At 45.3% G+C, this 17997-nt stretch overlaps 1 protein-coding gene across 15 annotated transcripts in view; it reads right to left on the bottom strand.

Annotated features, from left to right (window-relative positions):
* MARK2 (microtubule affinity regulating kinase 2) overlaps nt 1-17997 on the bottom strand; it is a 57957-nt gene that overhangs the window by 26961 nt on the left and 12999 nt on the right. For 7 of the 15 annotated variants that reach the window (XM_082477596.1, XM_082477605.1, XM_082477601.1 and 4 more), the window contains exon 2: nt 4392-4487. The exons of 7 other annotated variants lie outside the window; for them this stretch is intronic. In XM_082477596.1, coding sequence (XP_082333722.1) covers nt 4392-4487 — 96 coding nt within the window. Of the gene's footprint in view, nt 1-4391; nt 4488-5537; nt 5616-17997 lie in introns of those variants that run through there. One more of the 15 variants, XM_082477600.1, reaches the window with a different exon arrangement.

Here is a 17997-nt window from a genome sequence, read left to right as displayed (position 1 = left end):
CAAATGATGGCTGCGTTCTCAGGCCAGCCCACCCCATCAGGGCCCACCACTGTATCTGAAGTAGTGTATTAACCATACTTAACACTTAAATCAGAGTTCAGAATAGGAAAATGAATCAGTGTTCCAACATGGGACCTAGGAACGTTATCTTTGCTCTCCAAGGAGCGTGGGCCGTAGAAACTGGGGTTTCTTAACCTTCAAACTCTGGGTGAGGGCTTGACATAAAAGGACTTGAGCATCTGGGGGTGGCTGGGTAGGAGGGAGGGTCTAAGGAGATATGAACCTAGGTGGAGATGAAGAATAAGGCTGGAGGAAAGGAATTCTGAATGGATACTGCCTTACAGGAGAGAAGGGTTAATTAAAGGAAGACCAAGTAGAACTTCCAGAGAGAGAGAAGGGAGCCTGGGACAGTCCCCTGACATATCAGGGGAAACACTCTTTAGAACTGTCTTTCCTGCTGGGTACCTCCTTTCTACCTCACTGGGCCCGCCGCTACCACTGCAGTCTCAACCCTGGGCCAAGGGCAGAGACTGCTGAATCCTGTTACTAAGTGGCCACGACCTGGGCAGGTGCCTTGGCTAGCTTGTCGGATAAACGGAGGAGGGCTCATTTGTCAGAAGCTGGGTGGAGAAGATTGGAAAGCACAAGTTTCTCACTGGGAAGGAGTACATGGCAGCTTCTGACTTTAGGCCTAGGTTGCCCCTGAAGCCAAACACTGTTCATTTTCTGGTAGCAACGGCAGTTCTCCTCCAGGGTGCCCTAGCTGTTTGTGTGCATGACCTAGGAGCAGAGAACATGGTAAATGAGATGACAGCTATTTTCCATTATAAGTGCCTTCTTAAAAAAACACTTTTATAGTTAATTCATCTTCTCAGAGACAGAGTCTGAGGAAGAGAGTCTGACTGTACTGGTTTCTAAGAGAAAGGAGTGGTCCAGAAAAGGCCAGTTTAGCCCTGGCTAAGGCAACGGGGAGATGTGGGTTCAGACTTCATTGCTGGAGGTTATGAGCTTTCTAACGTCTGTGATTTGAACACGGGAGCAGGGCCCTTTGGTACAGATTAACTCACGTGCTGGTGGAAGCCCTCAGGAACTAGATCCACCAACTGACCAGTGGTGCTGGGGAGGAAGGGGGCCACTTTGGGGCATTGTTAGATGCACTATTTATTACACAGACTGCAGACAAGAGAATGCTGGTTGTTTTGAAGGAGGCAAGCAGCCAAGTTTCTAGCTCTCCACCTCCGAATTCACTCAGAGAGGGCAGGGAAGAAAGGATGGCTGCAAAAGGAATACAGATCCTCCCCAACAAATCCTGAAGGGCAGCTCTAATTGCCAACAGGCATGGTGGCTTAAATAAAGACCGGAAGATTGAGAGAAAAAACCCCACCCAGGATACCTCCGGTCAGAAGAATCTGGCTGGGTAGCAGGAGGCCACTGCTACCCATCCTGTTGTTCTATCTAGTCCATGAAAACACCGAGTACAAGGACAAAGACCCCATAGTCATAAGGGGGTTTCTATCAAGAGAAAACAAAGGGGTAAAGTCAGAAATCATTCAACACCATCCAAAACACTTAGAACAATGCCTGGCATATATTAAATGCTCATGACATGCTAGCTATTATTACTATAATTCCATACGCTTTCCCACCTTATTCAGTAGGTTGCCAGAAAAAGATATGGCTTTTGAATAAGTTTTTATGTTTTTTTAAAATATGATTTTTAAAAAATTATTATTTATTTTTGGTTGCATTGGGTCTGTTGCTGCGCACGGGCTTTCTCTAGTTGCGGCAAGTGGGGGCTACTCTTCCTTGCGGTGCACGGGCTTCTCACTGTGGTGGCTTCTCTTGTTGTGGAGCACGGGCTGTAGGCGCGTGGGCTTCAGTAGTTGTGGCTCAGGGACTCCAGAGCGCAGGCTCAGTAGTTGTGGCGCACCGGCTTACCTGCTCTGCGGCATGTGGGATATTCCCGGACCAGTGCTCAAACCCGTGTCCCCTGCATTGGCAGGCGGGTTCTTAACCACTGCACCACCAGGGAAGCCCAGATACGGCTTTTGGCTTTAACTTCTTTACCCACTGCTTACCACAAATTCTCTATTCTCCGAAAAGAGATGGATCTTTCAAACCGGCCTAGGAAAGCGCTAGAGTCGAAGACCAAGTTCTGGTCACCTATTTGCACAGCTCAGACTTGGACGTGGGTTTCTGGCAGAGCGAGAAAGGGCTCCAGCAGCTCAACTGTTTTATCCCTTCCATAAAAGGCCACTCTACTTGTCCCTGATAAAAAGCACTTTAAACACACACATCCAACCCTAGGAAAATCCAGAGTACACACCACAGCTCCTGAGACACACAATGTCAATAATCTTGCCAAGATTTTCTAGGTATATGGAACTGGAAACTTTGAAAATTAATAGTCACAATGGGAAATGTGACCGGTATTTAAGAAACACACACACACTCACACAGTGTGGCTAGAGTCCCTGATTGTTATGTACTGAAGAGCACTGCCTCTTCCGTAGTGAGACGAGGGAAACTCAGAGCCAGGGTAGTGGGGGTGAGTGTGGTGGTGAAAACTTAGCTGCACTCCCAGCTCCTGAATGTCTCTGCCTTGGAGACTCAGCAGCCTTCGTGGCAGCCAGGCTCCCACCACCAGCTGGCCTTCACACAACATAACAAGATCACTGTTTGGGAAGATGGGATTTTCGGTGTTGGGTTTTGTATCCCATAAGCTGGCATGCATCTGTCTCAGGGGCAGTTTCCTGAAACAGCTGCATGTCATGGGCCCCGGCAGACAGGATTTGAGATACAGGAGAAAGATAAATGAGATACCAGAAGTAGGAATTCAGGGATGATAAAGGTAAGAAGGAATGAAACTGTCTAGCTGTCCTTTTCTCACTCCTGTCCCACAAGAGCTGACTTTTCCTACCTGGTCCTCACTAAGGAATCACAAACACTCCTGTTTCCCTTTCTTGACAGACCCAGGCTTCCTTCTGGCATCTCCACATTTTTACCCTGACAGCTCTAACACATCAAGTGACTGTGGTATCTAAAACTGATGCTGGGGCTTCCCTGGTGGCGCAGCGGTTAAGAATCCGCCTGCCAATGCAGGGGACACGGGTTTGAGCCCTGGTCTGGGAAGATCCCACATGCTGCGGAGCAACTAAGCCCGTGCGTCACAACTACTGAGCCTGCGCTCTAGAGCCCGCGAGCCACAACTACTGAAGCCCACACACCTAGAGCCCGTGCTCGGCAACAAGAGAAGCCACCGCAATGAGAAGCCCGCGTGCCACGACGAAGAGTAGCCCCCGCTTGCTGCAACCCAAAAAGAGAAACCCTGCGCTCAGCAACAAAGACCCAAAGCAGCCAAAAATAATTAAATAAATAAATTTATTTTTTAAAAAAAGAAAGAAAGCACTCAGTTCTCAGATGGCTAAATGCCCAATCAGAAGTCAAACTATCAAAACAAAACTTCCTATGACCATTTCTTGTCCTATACAAAATCAGAATTGGGAGGCCATTTAGGTACAGCTCCAGGGCAGAAGGGCTCAGGCAGCAGGGAGTCAGGGTCGTCCTCTCTGACCAGAGGGTTAACCTCACAATGACATCACTAGCCACCAGACACAGGAAGGAAGGGAGAAGGCAGTCAGCACCTGAGCCTGTGGCCCTGTGGTTCCAGGCCGTCTGGGCTCTCCACAGGGTTACTGTAGGAATTGGCCCCTGGCTTTGCTAAATTAGATCCTTTCTCCCCTGCTCTTCTGCAAAACCATTTGTCACAGCCCCTAAATAACCAATCTTCCCCCCTTAGCAGGCTTGGGCTGCTACCATCTGGTCTCTGCCTTAGGCACTCAAGTCTCGGCAGAAAGAGGATGTTTCCATTTGGATGCTCCCTTGGCTGTCTGGAGAGGTCGGCAGACGGGAACTAGGGTGGCACCCTTCTCTAGCCAGCCAGAGGCAGATGCGAAATACCTGCTGGCAACCTGTGCTCCCTCTCCAAGCTCCCCTTTCTAGCAAAGGAGCAGCTACCCCTTCCTAACCTTCCACCCACAGTCTCACCCCAGCCAGGGAGATGCACTCATCCTACAAGAAGTGAAGGTAGTTAAGTCCAGCTTAGGAGCTAAAGAACCTGGCTAAGGGAAGAAAGGGATATTGTGCTGCAAAGGATTCCAAGAACAAACTCTCCGAACCGCCCACCAAGCTCTTCTGAAGAGCAGGGGTATTTAGAAGCGCTTTCCATTTCCCCACGTGTTAGAGAGGAGGGTGGCCTCGGGCAGACACACACCTGGCTGGGTCATCATCTCCCCTCAGGAGCCCTGGTCTCCCTAACACCAGAATAAGTCCACACCTGCCACCGAGGACCAGCCTGAGATGGTAACGTGCTCCGGGGTTCACATACTCACGCGTCCATTAATCTTCCTCCAGATCGCTGCTGTCATGCAGAGCAGTGAGGCGGGCTGAGTCCCGCTCTGAGCCCCTGAGCCGGTCACTCCAGTTTGCTTGGTGTATTGTGGGGGGGGGGGGGCAGGAGAAGGAGGAGGAAGGGAGATTATGATTCTCTATTTTCAAGCCCTGCCCCTAAAACCGAGGAGGGAAGCAGCTGGGTTCCCACTGCAAGAGAGCTCCAATCTCTGGGCGCTACAGCTGCATACGGAGAACTCTGGGGAACATGCACATCCAACACGCTGGGAAAAGGAGGGGAAACCAACCCGGAGAGAAGTGAGTTGGTCTCCTGCCAAGAACTCTGAATGGTACTCCTATCAGAACTAGAACATAACAGGAGGTAGGCAGGTTTATGGTCTCTGGGGAAAGGCAGGAGGGGAAACAGTAAAAGCCGGACTAGCATGGGAACAAAACTTGCTCCCTGGCAGGAGAGCAGACAGCCCAGCTGTCTGCAAGGCAGCAGCCACATACAGTCGGGTGAGACACTGTCCCCGTTACACCTTTCGGAGGCAGACAGTCGACACTCTAACCTCAGGTCGGTTTTCACATGCTTTGGCTTTGCCGGCTGTGCCCTGAACCCTGCAGTTTGGAGCATGGTCATTTCTATGACCCTGTAAGTTAAGGTCCACCACTTAAGGACCTGTGCCCCTGACTGCCAGCGGCAGGAGGGAAGGGGGACTCTCGCCGGCGTGTTGTACAGGGTCGAGCAGAAGCCACAGATGGCCCCTCTCACGAAGAGGAAATGCTCCTCCTTTGCCAGAGCAGAGCCCAAGGCTGCCACAGAGAGGTGCTATTTAGCGGCAGAAATGTCTGTCAGGAGTGGCAGGAGAAATGGCCACCAAGTACTTCTTTCTCACCAACTGCTACCATCAGCCGCCACAGGCTGCCTCTGAAAAGCCTGCAGAACCTCCGGTGGCAGCAATGGCCTGTGAGTCACTCCTCCATGAGAAGAGGGAAATTGGTCCTGCCCCTGGGCCTGAAGAAGCCCCACAGTGTCCTCAGCCAGCTCTGCTCCAAAGCTAAAACCAGTCCCACCTGCCAGGACGGAAACCTCGGACAGCCTACCCTCCACCCACACCTGCATGTAGAAAAACCAGTCCTCTTACTCTGCCACATGTGGGGGCCATCCACAGTCACCTCAGCAGGACGCCCAGCACTGGGAACAGCAAGTGATGGCTTCATATTCAAAGCTCCCCTTAAACACACACACACACGATTTATATGTATACGTACACATACATGGGGTAAATGTCTATATACATATATATATACACACACTGTAAAACTGATTTGCAGACCCAAATCGTTTCTGGATTTTTCTTTCAGCTGGCAGCTCCCTTTCCCTGCCTGCAGCTCCAGCCTTGCCCTCGTCCCTCCCTAGAGTCTCACTCTGGGCTCCTGCCACCTGTCTTCAAGTGTTCTCTCAGACCTCCAGGCCTTTGCCACGGCCTCCTACTGCCTGGAACGCTTTGCCTCCATCCTCCGTTCCCATTCTTCTTCCTGGTTAGCCTCAGCTCAGACATCACGTCCTCCAGGAAGTTTTCCCTGCTCCACCTCTCTGACTTCACAGGGTCCCTGACACGTCACTCCAGGTGTCCCAAAGACAGCCGCCTTCTTGCACTAGGACTTCGCTCTTGCGGAACGGCCTGTCTCCTTCACAACTCTCGGTGGCTGTCTTGTTCACCACTGCACAAGAGTGGGAGCGACCTAAGAGAAATTTCCAGGGCTTAAGTCAACTCTGTGTCCTCAGTGCCCAGGCACAGTGCCTGGCACCTAACAGGCTTTCAAGCAATGCTTTCCTAATTCATGAGAGAAGGTCAGGGTCTTCCTGCTTTTTTCGGAGTGACTCTTTACCCAACAGCTCTTAGCACATCGCTGCTCCACGTGACTATTTCACCCTGGGCCAGGGCTAGACTGCTGGTGCCCACTGCTTTTAATCCATTCTCGAGGGCCTTCTGGTGTCTCTATGGACGCAGACTCTGGCAGGATTTCAGAGCTCATGGCCAGTGTGTGGAGCTGGGGCCTACTGCCCTTTTACCTGTCCTTCCCCAGCCTCCCCTCTGCCATGAGGGCTGCAGGTAGCCCCCGCCCAGGTCTTCTAAGCAAGAGGACTGCTTCTGAAGTGGAAGCAACGGGGGATACAGCTCCAAGTCCTCAAGAGAGAGCAAATCTAGATCCAGCTCCACCCAAACAAGTTACATATCCTGAGCCAGTCATTCACCCTCTTGGGACCTGTGTTTCCCCACTTGTATAATGAGGGGCTGGAGATGAGCTCTGAGGGTCTGTCCTAGGTGGATGTGAGGGCTCTCAGTGCCTCTGTGCTCATAAGCCTTCCAGCCCTGTCCCTGAGACCACAGCAGGAAGTGAGCATGGTCTGCACGTCCTGAAGACCACATCCTGACCTTGTCTTACATCGAGTCAACCTGCCAGAAGTCTGGCTCCATTAAGTAAACCTCACCTAACATGTCTTGGACACCAAGCTCGCACACTGGAAAATCTCTTCCACCTAGGGCTGAGAAAATTAAAGTTAAGCTAGGTGACAACTCTGGACTTAGAAACATTACAACCCTGAACTCAGTGTGCCCTAGGCAAGAATCCTCTCCCTCTCTAGACTTCATTTACCCACAATTTACAAGCTCCTCACCACTCCCAGCCTCTCTGCACACCACGAATGTGGCCACAAGGTGCAGGAAAAGGTACCGTGACACACAGTCTACTTCCAGCAGGCCCCAGGGCTCTGCAGCCTTAGTCTGAGCAGCTCTGAGTAGGCACAGTCCCTGGTAGGGTAGGTGGCACACCTGATGCCTAGCACCTGCCCTCCCCCCGCCCCCGCAGCATGGCTCCCTAGCAGCCTGGCTCCTTGGAGGGCTCCTGGACGGGGAGCTGCCTGCCTGCCTGCCATGGTAGCCGATCCATGAGGAGAAACCAACTTGGCAAAGCCCAGTAAGCAGCAGTTTCAGCCTCACTGCCCAGAGTGGGGGAAGGGGGAGGCGGGTCCAAGCAGACCAGTCCAACAGGTCCTTTTTCCACCACCCTACACAGCTGGTGCCTTCTGCACTGGTTCAAAAACAGGAGCTTCAAAAGTCAGTTGGAGGGCTTCCCTGGTGGCGCAGTGGTTGAGAGTCTGCCTGCCAATGCGGGGGACGCGGGTTCGAGCCCTGGTCTGGGAGGATCCCACATGCCGCGGAGCAAATGGGCCCGTGAGCCACAACTGCTGAGCCTGCACGTCTGGAGCCTGTGCTCCGCAGCAAGAGAGGCTGCGATAGTGAGAGGCCCGCGCACCGCGATGAAGAGTCGCCCCACTTGCCGCAACTAGAGGAAGCCTTCGCGCAGAAACGGGGACCCAACACCGCCATGAATAAATAAATAAATAAATAAAGTGGAAAAAAAAAATGTGTTGATACAACCATGTCTCACTTTAAAAAAAAAAAAAAAAAAAAAAAGTCAGTTGGAGCTCTCACACCCTGAGTCACAAAGACCAAGGAATCAAGAGGAAAAGTAGAAAATGGTCATCGCATTCTTGCCCTACCCATAATGGTCCTGGAAAATGTGGTCCTTGACACCTCACAGCTCTTGGTCAATTCAGAAAAGCACCTGATCTCCCCCGAGATGCTCAAAGAGAAATCTGGGTCCGCACCACCACCAGGTGCTGAGGTGGTGTGAAATCAGTTCTTTCTGTGCCATGCTCCTTATCTTCTCTCCCACTATAAATAACTCCAGCCTTCTGATACAGACCACATGATCTCTCCAGCTCTGGACAAAATTCCCAACACCCAGTGTACCTCTGTTCACCCATTGCAGAAGCAGGAAAGATGAGGCCAATTTAACCAAAAGCAACAACATAGCCAGAGATGCTGTGTGTCAGGGCCAAGAACAGAATTCAGCAAAACCGGGAGGGCCTGGCTTTTCCACTCTGTTCCCCACTTCAGGAAGCCAGACAGGGTTTCCTCAGCAGTGCACTCCCCCGCTGTGGTTTCGTCTCTGAGTTCTTAACACAATCCAGTAATAGGGTAAAACGTCCCCCTTATCCTCTCATCCTGAAAAAGTTGTTCTTTTTAGTCATTATTGAACCTATTAAGACACCAATTAAGACTTGTGACTTATATGGCCAAAAATTGGATAGACAAATGTCTGATTCACAAATCAATATGGACACACTTCCCCAAGGGTGGTGGTAAATGAAGAATAATACCCATGTTGTAATTTTTCTTATTGTTTTATTTCACGAATAATTCACTGAGAGATGATCATGTGCAAAGCACTCTAATAGACTCTGGGGGAGGAAGGGACACAGAGAAGGATAAAATACAGCCCAGCCTTCAAAAAAGTTGACTACATAATTGGAGAGATAAGCACAAATAACACTATCCAACGTAGGACCAAATCCAGGAGCTAACTAAAGTTACAGTCTGCCTATGCCCTCCAATTTACTAGACGTCTGTAGCTTTTGTTATTTTTCAGAGGAATCACGCGCTGAGAGATTTGAAGATCCCAGGTCTCGCTTCTAGCTACGACCATGAGTTCTAGCAGGATCTATCTAAACCCTGAGACTTGGGACTTCCCTGGTGGTCCAGTGGTTAAGACTCTGCGCTCCCAATGCAGGGGGCCGGGTTCGATCCCTGGTCAGCAAACTAGATCCCTCATGCCGCAACTAAAAGATCCCACATGCCACAACCATGACCCGGAACAGCCAAATAAAGAAAGAAAGAAAGAAAGAAAGAAATAATATTAAACCCTGAGACTTCAATGAATGGGGATGCCCACCCACTGAGTGGACCATGATGAGAGCTGTGAGATGCTGGTATAAAAGGAAGTCAACCCGGGGAGACTCACTGAAGAATCAATCATTTAGCCTTCCTTGTCTCATCCCCATCTAAAAACCAGAGACAGGCCCAATATACAAGCAAAGATGATACAGGAAGGGCTTAAGCACAAAGTCAGAAAAGTTGCTCAGGGCTAAGGTCATGGAAATGAAGTCAAAAAAAGCCCTTAGCACTAGAACAGAAGAGGGTGCTGTTGGGGAAAATCTGGAAGGGCTTCGTAAAGCTCTGCATCCAGAGCCCCATATCTCAGTGCTGGCTGTGACTATGGAGGCACGTTAATATACTTTTCCTTTTTTTCCCCAATTATTGGTTGTCAAGCCTGGTCTCCCATTCAAGCAGTGCTATATAGCTTGATGTATAACTAGTACCAGTTTTTAAACTGTACCCTTACTCAGCAGGCTACCAGCACTGTCAGAGTTCTTCTGGAAGGTTGCAAGAAGGAACGAATACTTATTCCTGAAAGTACTTGGAAAGAAATTCCCTAGACAAACAAAAGATTCTGTGCCATCCTAAAAAAAAAAAAAAAAAAGTAATTCAGGGCCTAAGGATAAAGATTAAGGCCCCAGTCTTCCTCTGTTGGGGGAAAAATAATTCTGAAGCTAGTTCTATTTTTTTTTTTAAATTGAAGTTTAGTTGATTTACAATATTGCAGGTGTACAACAAAGTGATTCAGTTATATATATATGTGTGTGTGTGTCTGCACACACATATATACGTATTCTTTTTCAGATTCTTTTCTATTATAGGTTATTACAAAATACTGAATATAGTTATATTGTTCCCTGTGCTATACAGCAGGTCTTGTTGTTTATATATTTTATATATAGTTCTATCTTAAAAATGGTAAAGCTAGTGAGACTTGGTCCAAATCACCTCCAAAGAAAATCATTTCCTGAAATTAAAAAAAATAAATAAGTAGGTGAAGGGGAATGGGAATTGTTTTGTTGAAAACCTTTCCTACAGCAGATAGCATATTAGCTGCACAGGATTCTTTTGGAATGGTTTACTATGCAGAATTTTATAATGTAAAGCATTCCAAATGTGAAACTGGGAGTTCAGCACCTAAACATTTATTAATGAGAAAAACCCCCACACCCTAATCATAAGGAAGGTTTAACATCAGTGTCTGACATTTTGTCAGTTAGGGGTTGGTTTTAACAGTGTGGATTTGGCAGCTTGCTCTATCGGCTGTTTCACAAGCAGTTTCTGTGGTTTCAAGAAAGGCAGGGTGTTTGCTTTTAAACACTATCTTAAAAATATATTTCAGAATAGGGTTCAACCACTCCAAGACAGGCGGAGAGAATGAAAACCAAAACAAATAAAGGAATCTGGTGCTACCAAACAGAAAGGAAGCACACCAAAGGTGCAGGAGAGGAAAAGACATTGTTTGCCACCGGCAACAAAATGGCAAGAAAAGCCAACTTAGTGCTTCTTACTACTGAGTTAGAAGATAAGGACACAGAAATGGCACTAAAGACATGAGGTCTGGGACTTCCCTGGTGGCTCAGTGGTTGAGAATCTGCCTGTCAATGCAGGGGACACGGGTTCGAGCCCTGGTCCGGGAAGATCCCACATGCCGCGGAGCAACTAAGCCCGTGCGCCACAACTACTGAGCCTTCGCTCTAGAGCCCACGAGCCACAACTACTGAGCCCGTGTGCCACAGCTACTGAAGCCCACACGCCTAGAGCCCATGCTCCGCAACAAGAGAAGCCACTGCAATGAGAAGCCCGTGCACCACAACGAAGAGTAGCCCCCGCTCGCTGCAACCAGAGAAAGCCTACATGCAGCAACGAAGACCCAACACAGCCAAAAATAAATTAATAAATTAATTAATTAATTTTAAAAAAAGAAAAAAGACAGTTTGTAAAAAAAAAAAAAAAAAGACATGACATTAATAAAGGGAAATCTTTATCTCTTCAAAATAAACTTACCTGGCTCAAATCTATTTCATTTAAAAACAAAACAACCTCAACAGTTCCACACCAATGCAAAGGACTGTCATCTAATCAATTAGCAGCCACACCTCTCTGCCAGCATGATGTGGTAATTAAGGTAGAGATTTTTCTCCCTAGGAATACAAGTACAGAAGGGCAGAGCCCCCATGGACCTAACCCATTATGACAGCCTTTTCATTAGCAAGAGAACACTGCCATGCACTCTCCAAGGAAGCAGTGGCCTGCATCACTAAAGAACACCTGTATGTGACAGCAGCCACCTCTGAAGAGATAAAAATGTGCTGGAGGGACTTCCCTGGTGGCGCAACGGTTAAGAATCCACCTGCTAATGCAGGGCACACGGGTTAGATCCCTGGTCTGGGAAGATCCCACATGCCACAGAGCAACTAAGCCCGTGCTCCACAACTACTGAGCCTGCGCTCTAGAGCCCGTGAGCCACAACTACTGAGCCCACGTGCCACAACTACTGAAGCCCAGGTGCCTAGAGCCCATGCTCCGCAACAAGAGAAGCCACCGCAATGAGAAGCCCACGCACCACAACGAAGAGTAGCCCCCGCTCGCCGCAACTAGAGAAAGCCTGCACATAGCAACGAAGACCCAATGCAGCCAAAAATAAATTAATTAATAAACTAAAAAAAAAAATGTGCTGGAGGTGGGAAGTGGGGAGGGGGAGAACCACTCATAAGAAACCCAACAGGCTGTGCTTCTCAAAGTAATTCACATGGACCTTGGTTTTTCCACTGTAACAAAAAGATGGATTCTAAAGTAATTTAGAAATGGCATGTAACCCTGATCTTAGAGAAGTGAATCAGGTTTGAACACAAATGCAATCATATAAGTTCAACTCCTCCTCTTTTTCTGCTAGGGCAGCAATAGGGGCGCAAGTGGATAAGTGATGCTTGAATCAAGGGCAGCAGCTCACCCCCTTTACCCATGCCCCATGCTGGCATCTTTAAATCAGCTCAAAATTTCAGAATTTTGCTAATAAAATCAAAACCTCTAACAGGATAAAAGAAAAGGCACTATATTGCCAGGGGTAGACAAGCAAGTAAATCAAACCAAAAACTCATAAACTCAAGTTAACTGAAATTCCACAGAGGTTCACTCTCACTAAGAAACAACTCCAGATGTCTAGGAGGACCACATGCATAGCTTCAGGAGAGAGAAGTGAACCAAAAGAAAGACTGACAAATGCAAACAGGAAGTAGTGGCATATTACACAAGCAATGGGATAAAGAGACACAGCAGGATGGACAGAATTCAGCTCCCAGGATTGGACTGGCAAGTCCCAAACACACACAGAGGCCTGGCACCACCAGCTACAGTGCTCTCAGTGTCCTTGGCAGTCAAGGCTAAAAGCAAGTAGCTCTGGGCTTCTGCGTGTGTAAGTGTACATAATGGTATATAAAAAGAAAATTTTAGTTTCGTAAGGATAAAATGTACATGGTTAAGATCCACAAACAAAAGTTTTCTTTTTGGGGGGTAGTGAGGTGCTACTGAGCAGGACAGTCAACTCTAAGAATCCAAACTGTCCTGTGCTGTGAGGTACTTACTTGTTGGTTACCAATTTCAGGTCTCAAGAGTCTGGTTTTTCTAAAGGAGTTCTTGGAATTCCAGAAGGTGAGAAGAGATGAAGAGGAAAACCAGAAGCCAGGATTAAACAATAAGGTCAAAAAACTGTTTCCCACAGCTGTTAAGACCAAGGAGCTAAACCCAAAGAGCTGCATCTCCTGCACTGTGCCACCTTTACAACAGGCCACAGAGGGCAGAAAGAAACAACGTGGGGCAGAGGAGAGCACGCACAACTCTGAAGCCGGCCTGGGAGCCATGTTTTGCCCCACACTGACTGTGAGCTAATCCTAAGGGATCTATCTTCTACTGCCAGGACACAACTGAAGCCAGAGCCAAAGTGCTCTCCACGGTCAAGAAAGTCTTGTTCTGACACCAACAAACACTCTGAACCACATGAGTTTGTTACCTTAAACAAGTTACTCAACATTTCTGGGCGTCTGTTTCCTCATCTGCAAAGTGGGGAAAGTAATAAGACCTACTATCTCACAAAGATTAAATGAGTTAATGAATGTAAAACAGCTAATTAAACAAGTATCTGGGACAAAGTTAAGTTCTCAATAAATGCTGGCTATTATTATGTCTATAGCTGAAGACACTAGCCTCAGGGCAAACCGTGCCCCGTAAGAATGGGTGTGTGAGAATGGGTGGGGGCACCGTCTACCCTTCAAGTACTCAGTCCATTGCCTTTAAGAGTTTCCCAACCACTGGGAACAGAGTAATGTACTTAGAGGGCCATCCAGGAGGCACTGTTACTGAGTCACTGCCTTAGCTAATAGTGAACAAATCTCCTTTGAAAGCAAGTCTATCTTCCATACAGACCAGTGGCCGAAGAGAGAGAAAAAAGCACATCAAGTTGAATTCTGGAAAGAAATATGCTTTGTGTAAAAAGCAGAGACTTATGGGACTTGCTGAGTGATGGGAAATGGAGCTACAATCCTGCAAGTCTATATGTAGACACAAATTGATATAAGGTAAGCACTTGATTAAACTTTTTTTTTTAATGATTCTGATGAGAAGTGATTCTGAACAAATAAGATGAGTGTAAAAAGATTTGCTTTAAAGCTGGTCTGAGGGACTGTTAGAGGAGGCCCAAAGGTCTACTATTAGCGGTACTAAGAAGAGCTTTTAAAAGTAAGAGGTACGGACTTCCCTGGTGGCGCAGTGGTTAAGGATCTGCCTGCCAACTGACATATATACACTAATATGTATAAAATGGATAACTAATAAGAACCTGCTGTATAAAAACATAAATAAAATAAAATTAAAAAAAAAAAAAGAATCTGCCTGCCAATGCAGGGGACACGGGTTCGAGCCCTGGTCCGGGAACATCCCACATGCCGCGGAGCAACTAAGCCCGTGCGCCACAACTACTGAGCCTGCGCTCTAGAGCCCGCAAGCCACAACTACTGAAGCCCGGGTGCCTAGAGCCCGTGCTCTGCAACGAGAGAAGCCACCGCAATGAGAAGTCCACGCACCATGACAAAGAGAAGCCCTCACTCGCCACAACTAGAGAAAAGCCCGCACACAGCAACGAAGACCCAACGCAGCCAAAAATAAATTAATTAAAAAAAAAAAAAAAGAGGCGCTACGTTAACTGGAGAATGAATACAAGCAAAAGAACAAGGTGGAAAATAATATAGTAGTTCAGAAATATATTTACTGCAACTGTATCTCTTAAAGACTCTTCAAGCAAAGATAAAGTTCCCACGCTGTTACATACACAACAAATCTGCTTACCTCTTCCAGGAGAAAATAAAGTGCACTTACATAAAAGCGGGATTTGGCAGGCGTGTTTCACTAAGAAACAGGGCTAACAAAGAGTTAAGTACAGAAGAAATAGGAACAAAGTGTGTAGGCTCTGCAGCCACCCTGAGAACAGACTGTTGGGTGTTCTGGCCTTAGTGAGTGCCTGGAGCCTACCAGCCTTCAGCTATTATAGGCACCAAGGTTTTTCAAGGATAGAGACTAAGCAAGCTTTGCAGTTTTCAAATTTGGAATTGACCAATAGCCTACATATAAGCTTAAAAAAAAAAATCTACTGTCATAATGAAATCCAAGTAAGCCAAAGGACTTTTTAATGGGAAAAAAAAAAAAAAAAAGGCCAGTGCTCTGTATTAGAAGGAGGAAATAAGCCAAATTTTGTTAAAGTCCCTCAGGTCACTGAGAACCAGCTTCCTCATACAGATACACTGCAAACCAAGGCAGCAAGTGCCTTCCTGCAGTTCAGCCAGGACTCTGGGAATTGCAAAACAAAGGCTCATTATGAGGTCACAGCAAGTAACCAGCCAATCAAGGACAGGGATGATCCACAAAAGCAATTCTCACACTCCTGTGTGGACAGCCCTTTATGCTCTTAATTATTAAGGACCTCAAATAGCTTTTGTTGACATGGATTATAGCTACTGTTATTATAACTAAAACTGAGGAAAAAAAAGAGAAAATGTTCATCTATTAATTCACTTAAAATAATATTACTAAACCCATTACAACTATATGTCTTAATAACTATATTTTCCAACATATCAAGTTAATACATATCATCACAGTAAAATCCAGGTTAACTTTTAAAACGTAATTAAAGCTACAACATAGATGAACGTTGAAAACATTATGCTAAGTGAAATGAGCCAGACACAAAAAGACAAATATTGTATGATTCCACTTATATGAAGGTGCTCAGAACAAGCAAATTCATAGAGAAAGAAAGTAGAAAAGAGGTTACCAAAGGCTGGGGGAAGGGAATATGGGGAATTATTGTTTAATTGATATAGAGTTTCTATTTGAGATGATGAAAAAGTTCTACAAATAGTGGCACTGGCTACATTATGAATGTATTTAATGCCACTGGACTATGCACTTAAAAATTGATTAAAATATAAGTTTTGTGTTACGTGTATTTGACCACAATGAAAAAATAGAATTAAAGCACAAGACCATGAGAAAATTTCAGACTACCACAACTGAGGAACATTCTATAAAAATAACCAGCATTCTTCAAAACTGTCAATGTCACGAAAGACATGGAAAGACTACGGAGACTATAGAGACAGGAGAACTACGTGCAATGTGGGCTCCCAGACTGGATCCTCAACAGAAAAAGCACATCAGTGGAAAAACTGATGAAATCTGAAGATGCTTGGTTAACAGTATGATACCAAGATTAATTCTCAGTTTTGATACATGTTCTATGGTTATATAAGATGTTAATATAAGGGGAAGCTGGGTGAAGAATGTACAAAAACTCTTTGGACTGTTTTTGCAACTTTTCTAAGTTTAAAATTATCTCAAAATTTTAAAAAATCAAATTTAACTGTTAAAAAAAAAAAATCACAAGGTCAATGCTATGTATTCAAAGGAGGAAACAAGCCAACTTTGGTCAAAGTCCCTCTGGTCACTGAGAACCAGCTTCCTCAGCTAGAACAACAGCAAACCAAGGTAGCAAGTGCCTTCTTGAGGCCCAGTCAGGACTAAATAGGGGCTGGGAACTGCAAAACTTTTTTTTTTTTTTAATGAAATTACCAAGAAATCAACCAAACAAAGCCAGGGAGAATTAACCCAGGTTTTGTCTACAGCTGTGGTTCTTATTACACTTTTTGGTTTCAGAAAGGCTTTGCAGTATTAAAGATAACTGAGTCCCCCAAAAGCTTTTGTTTATATGGGTTATATCTATCAGTGTCTCCACTCATTTAAAAGAACATTAATAAACCCATTACATATAAACATAAGTTACTTACTTTTAGTGAAAAAACTATATTTTCCAAACCACAACTTCACACATACTAAAGGAAGTCCACCTGATGAACTGATTTTTATAATGTAATTAAAACACAATGCCAGACCTCCCCCCCAAACCAAAAACACCTAACAAACTAAAGAATAAAAAAAGAAAAAAATGAGAAAAATAAAAGAATAAAGAGAAAGGGAAAATGAGAAAAAGAAGAAAAATTAGGGAATAAAGAGAAAAAACAGGGGAAATAAACCACAGATAAAACAACAACAACAAAAAACCTCACAAGGCCAATGCTATATGTATTAGAAGAAGGAAATAAGCTCACTCAGGTCAAAGTCTCTGAGGCCCAGGCAGGGATTATTACAAGGGCTGGGAACTGCAAACAAGGGCTCCCTATGAAGTCATCACAGGTAACCAGCCCAAGACTGAGGACAATCAACTCAGGTTTTGTCTACAACAAAGGTTTTCTCACTTTTTGGTCTCAAGAACTCTTCACACTCTAAAAAAATTTATCAAGGACTACGAAGATCTTTTGTTTATGTGGGTCATAGATATCAACAGTTACCATATTAGAAATTGAAACTGATAATTTTTAAAATTATTTTTATTCATTCAAAATAACAATAAACCTATTACCTGTTTACACAACCCATTTTTTAAACGAAGAAACTATTTCTAAAACAAAATGAAATTTGCAACAAGAGTTACATGTTTTATATTTTTGTACATCTCTTTAATGTCTAGCTTAATGGAAGAGGGCCAGCTTCTCATATCTGCTTCTGCATTCAGTGTGTTTCCACATGTTGTTTTGGTTGAAAGATATAAAGAAAATCTCATTTCACACAGATGTGTAGTTGGAAAATGGAGTTTAATAGCCTTTCAAATATTGAGGATTTTCTTCTTTGATACTAGACCAAAACTCCACAAGTAGTAGTTTTTAAAGACTAGTTGCAATGTGCAATCTGAAATTTTATCAATGAACCTTTTGTGTTACTTTTACATTGAAATCCATTGGTCATCTTGCACTTTGAATGGCTCTTTTACCCACTGACAATCTAGGCAACATTCCTTCACCGAATTATGCAGAATTTCCAAATACTGGCATTTCATACAACATCAAAAAAAATCACATTCCATCAATCTTATCACCGATCTCATCAAAAAAGTCTGACAAATACAAGTTTTCCAAAATTCTAAATTTTGCTTGAAAACTTGAATTTTATCACTGGCAATGGTGACAGGCTTTGTTCAATTTCAATAAAACGTCCACTAAATACTGCAGTACGAACAACTATAGTTTGTCCATCAATTGCTATTTCAAGTAAAAATGATGATCCATGCAGATAGTTCGGCTTCAACACACAAGTGCATTTTCTGCAGACAGCTGGACTACGGTACACAGCAGCAATGTTCCATGAATACTTTGCATTTCTTCACTTGGAACATCAAAGACCTTTATTATTGGAGGGTTGAGATTTAATTTAA

The sequence above is a fragment of the Balaenoptera physalus genome (genome assembly GCF_965194825.1).
Source record: "Balaenoptera physalus genome assembly, chromosome: 10".
NCBI lineage: Eukaryota > Metazoa > Chordata > Mammalia > Artiodactyla > Balaenopteridae > Balaenoptera > Balaenoptera physalus.
This window is presented reverse-complemented; position numbering and strand designations above follow the sequence as displayed.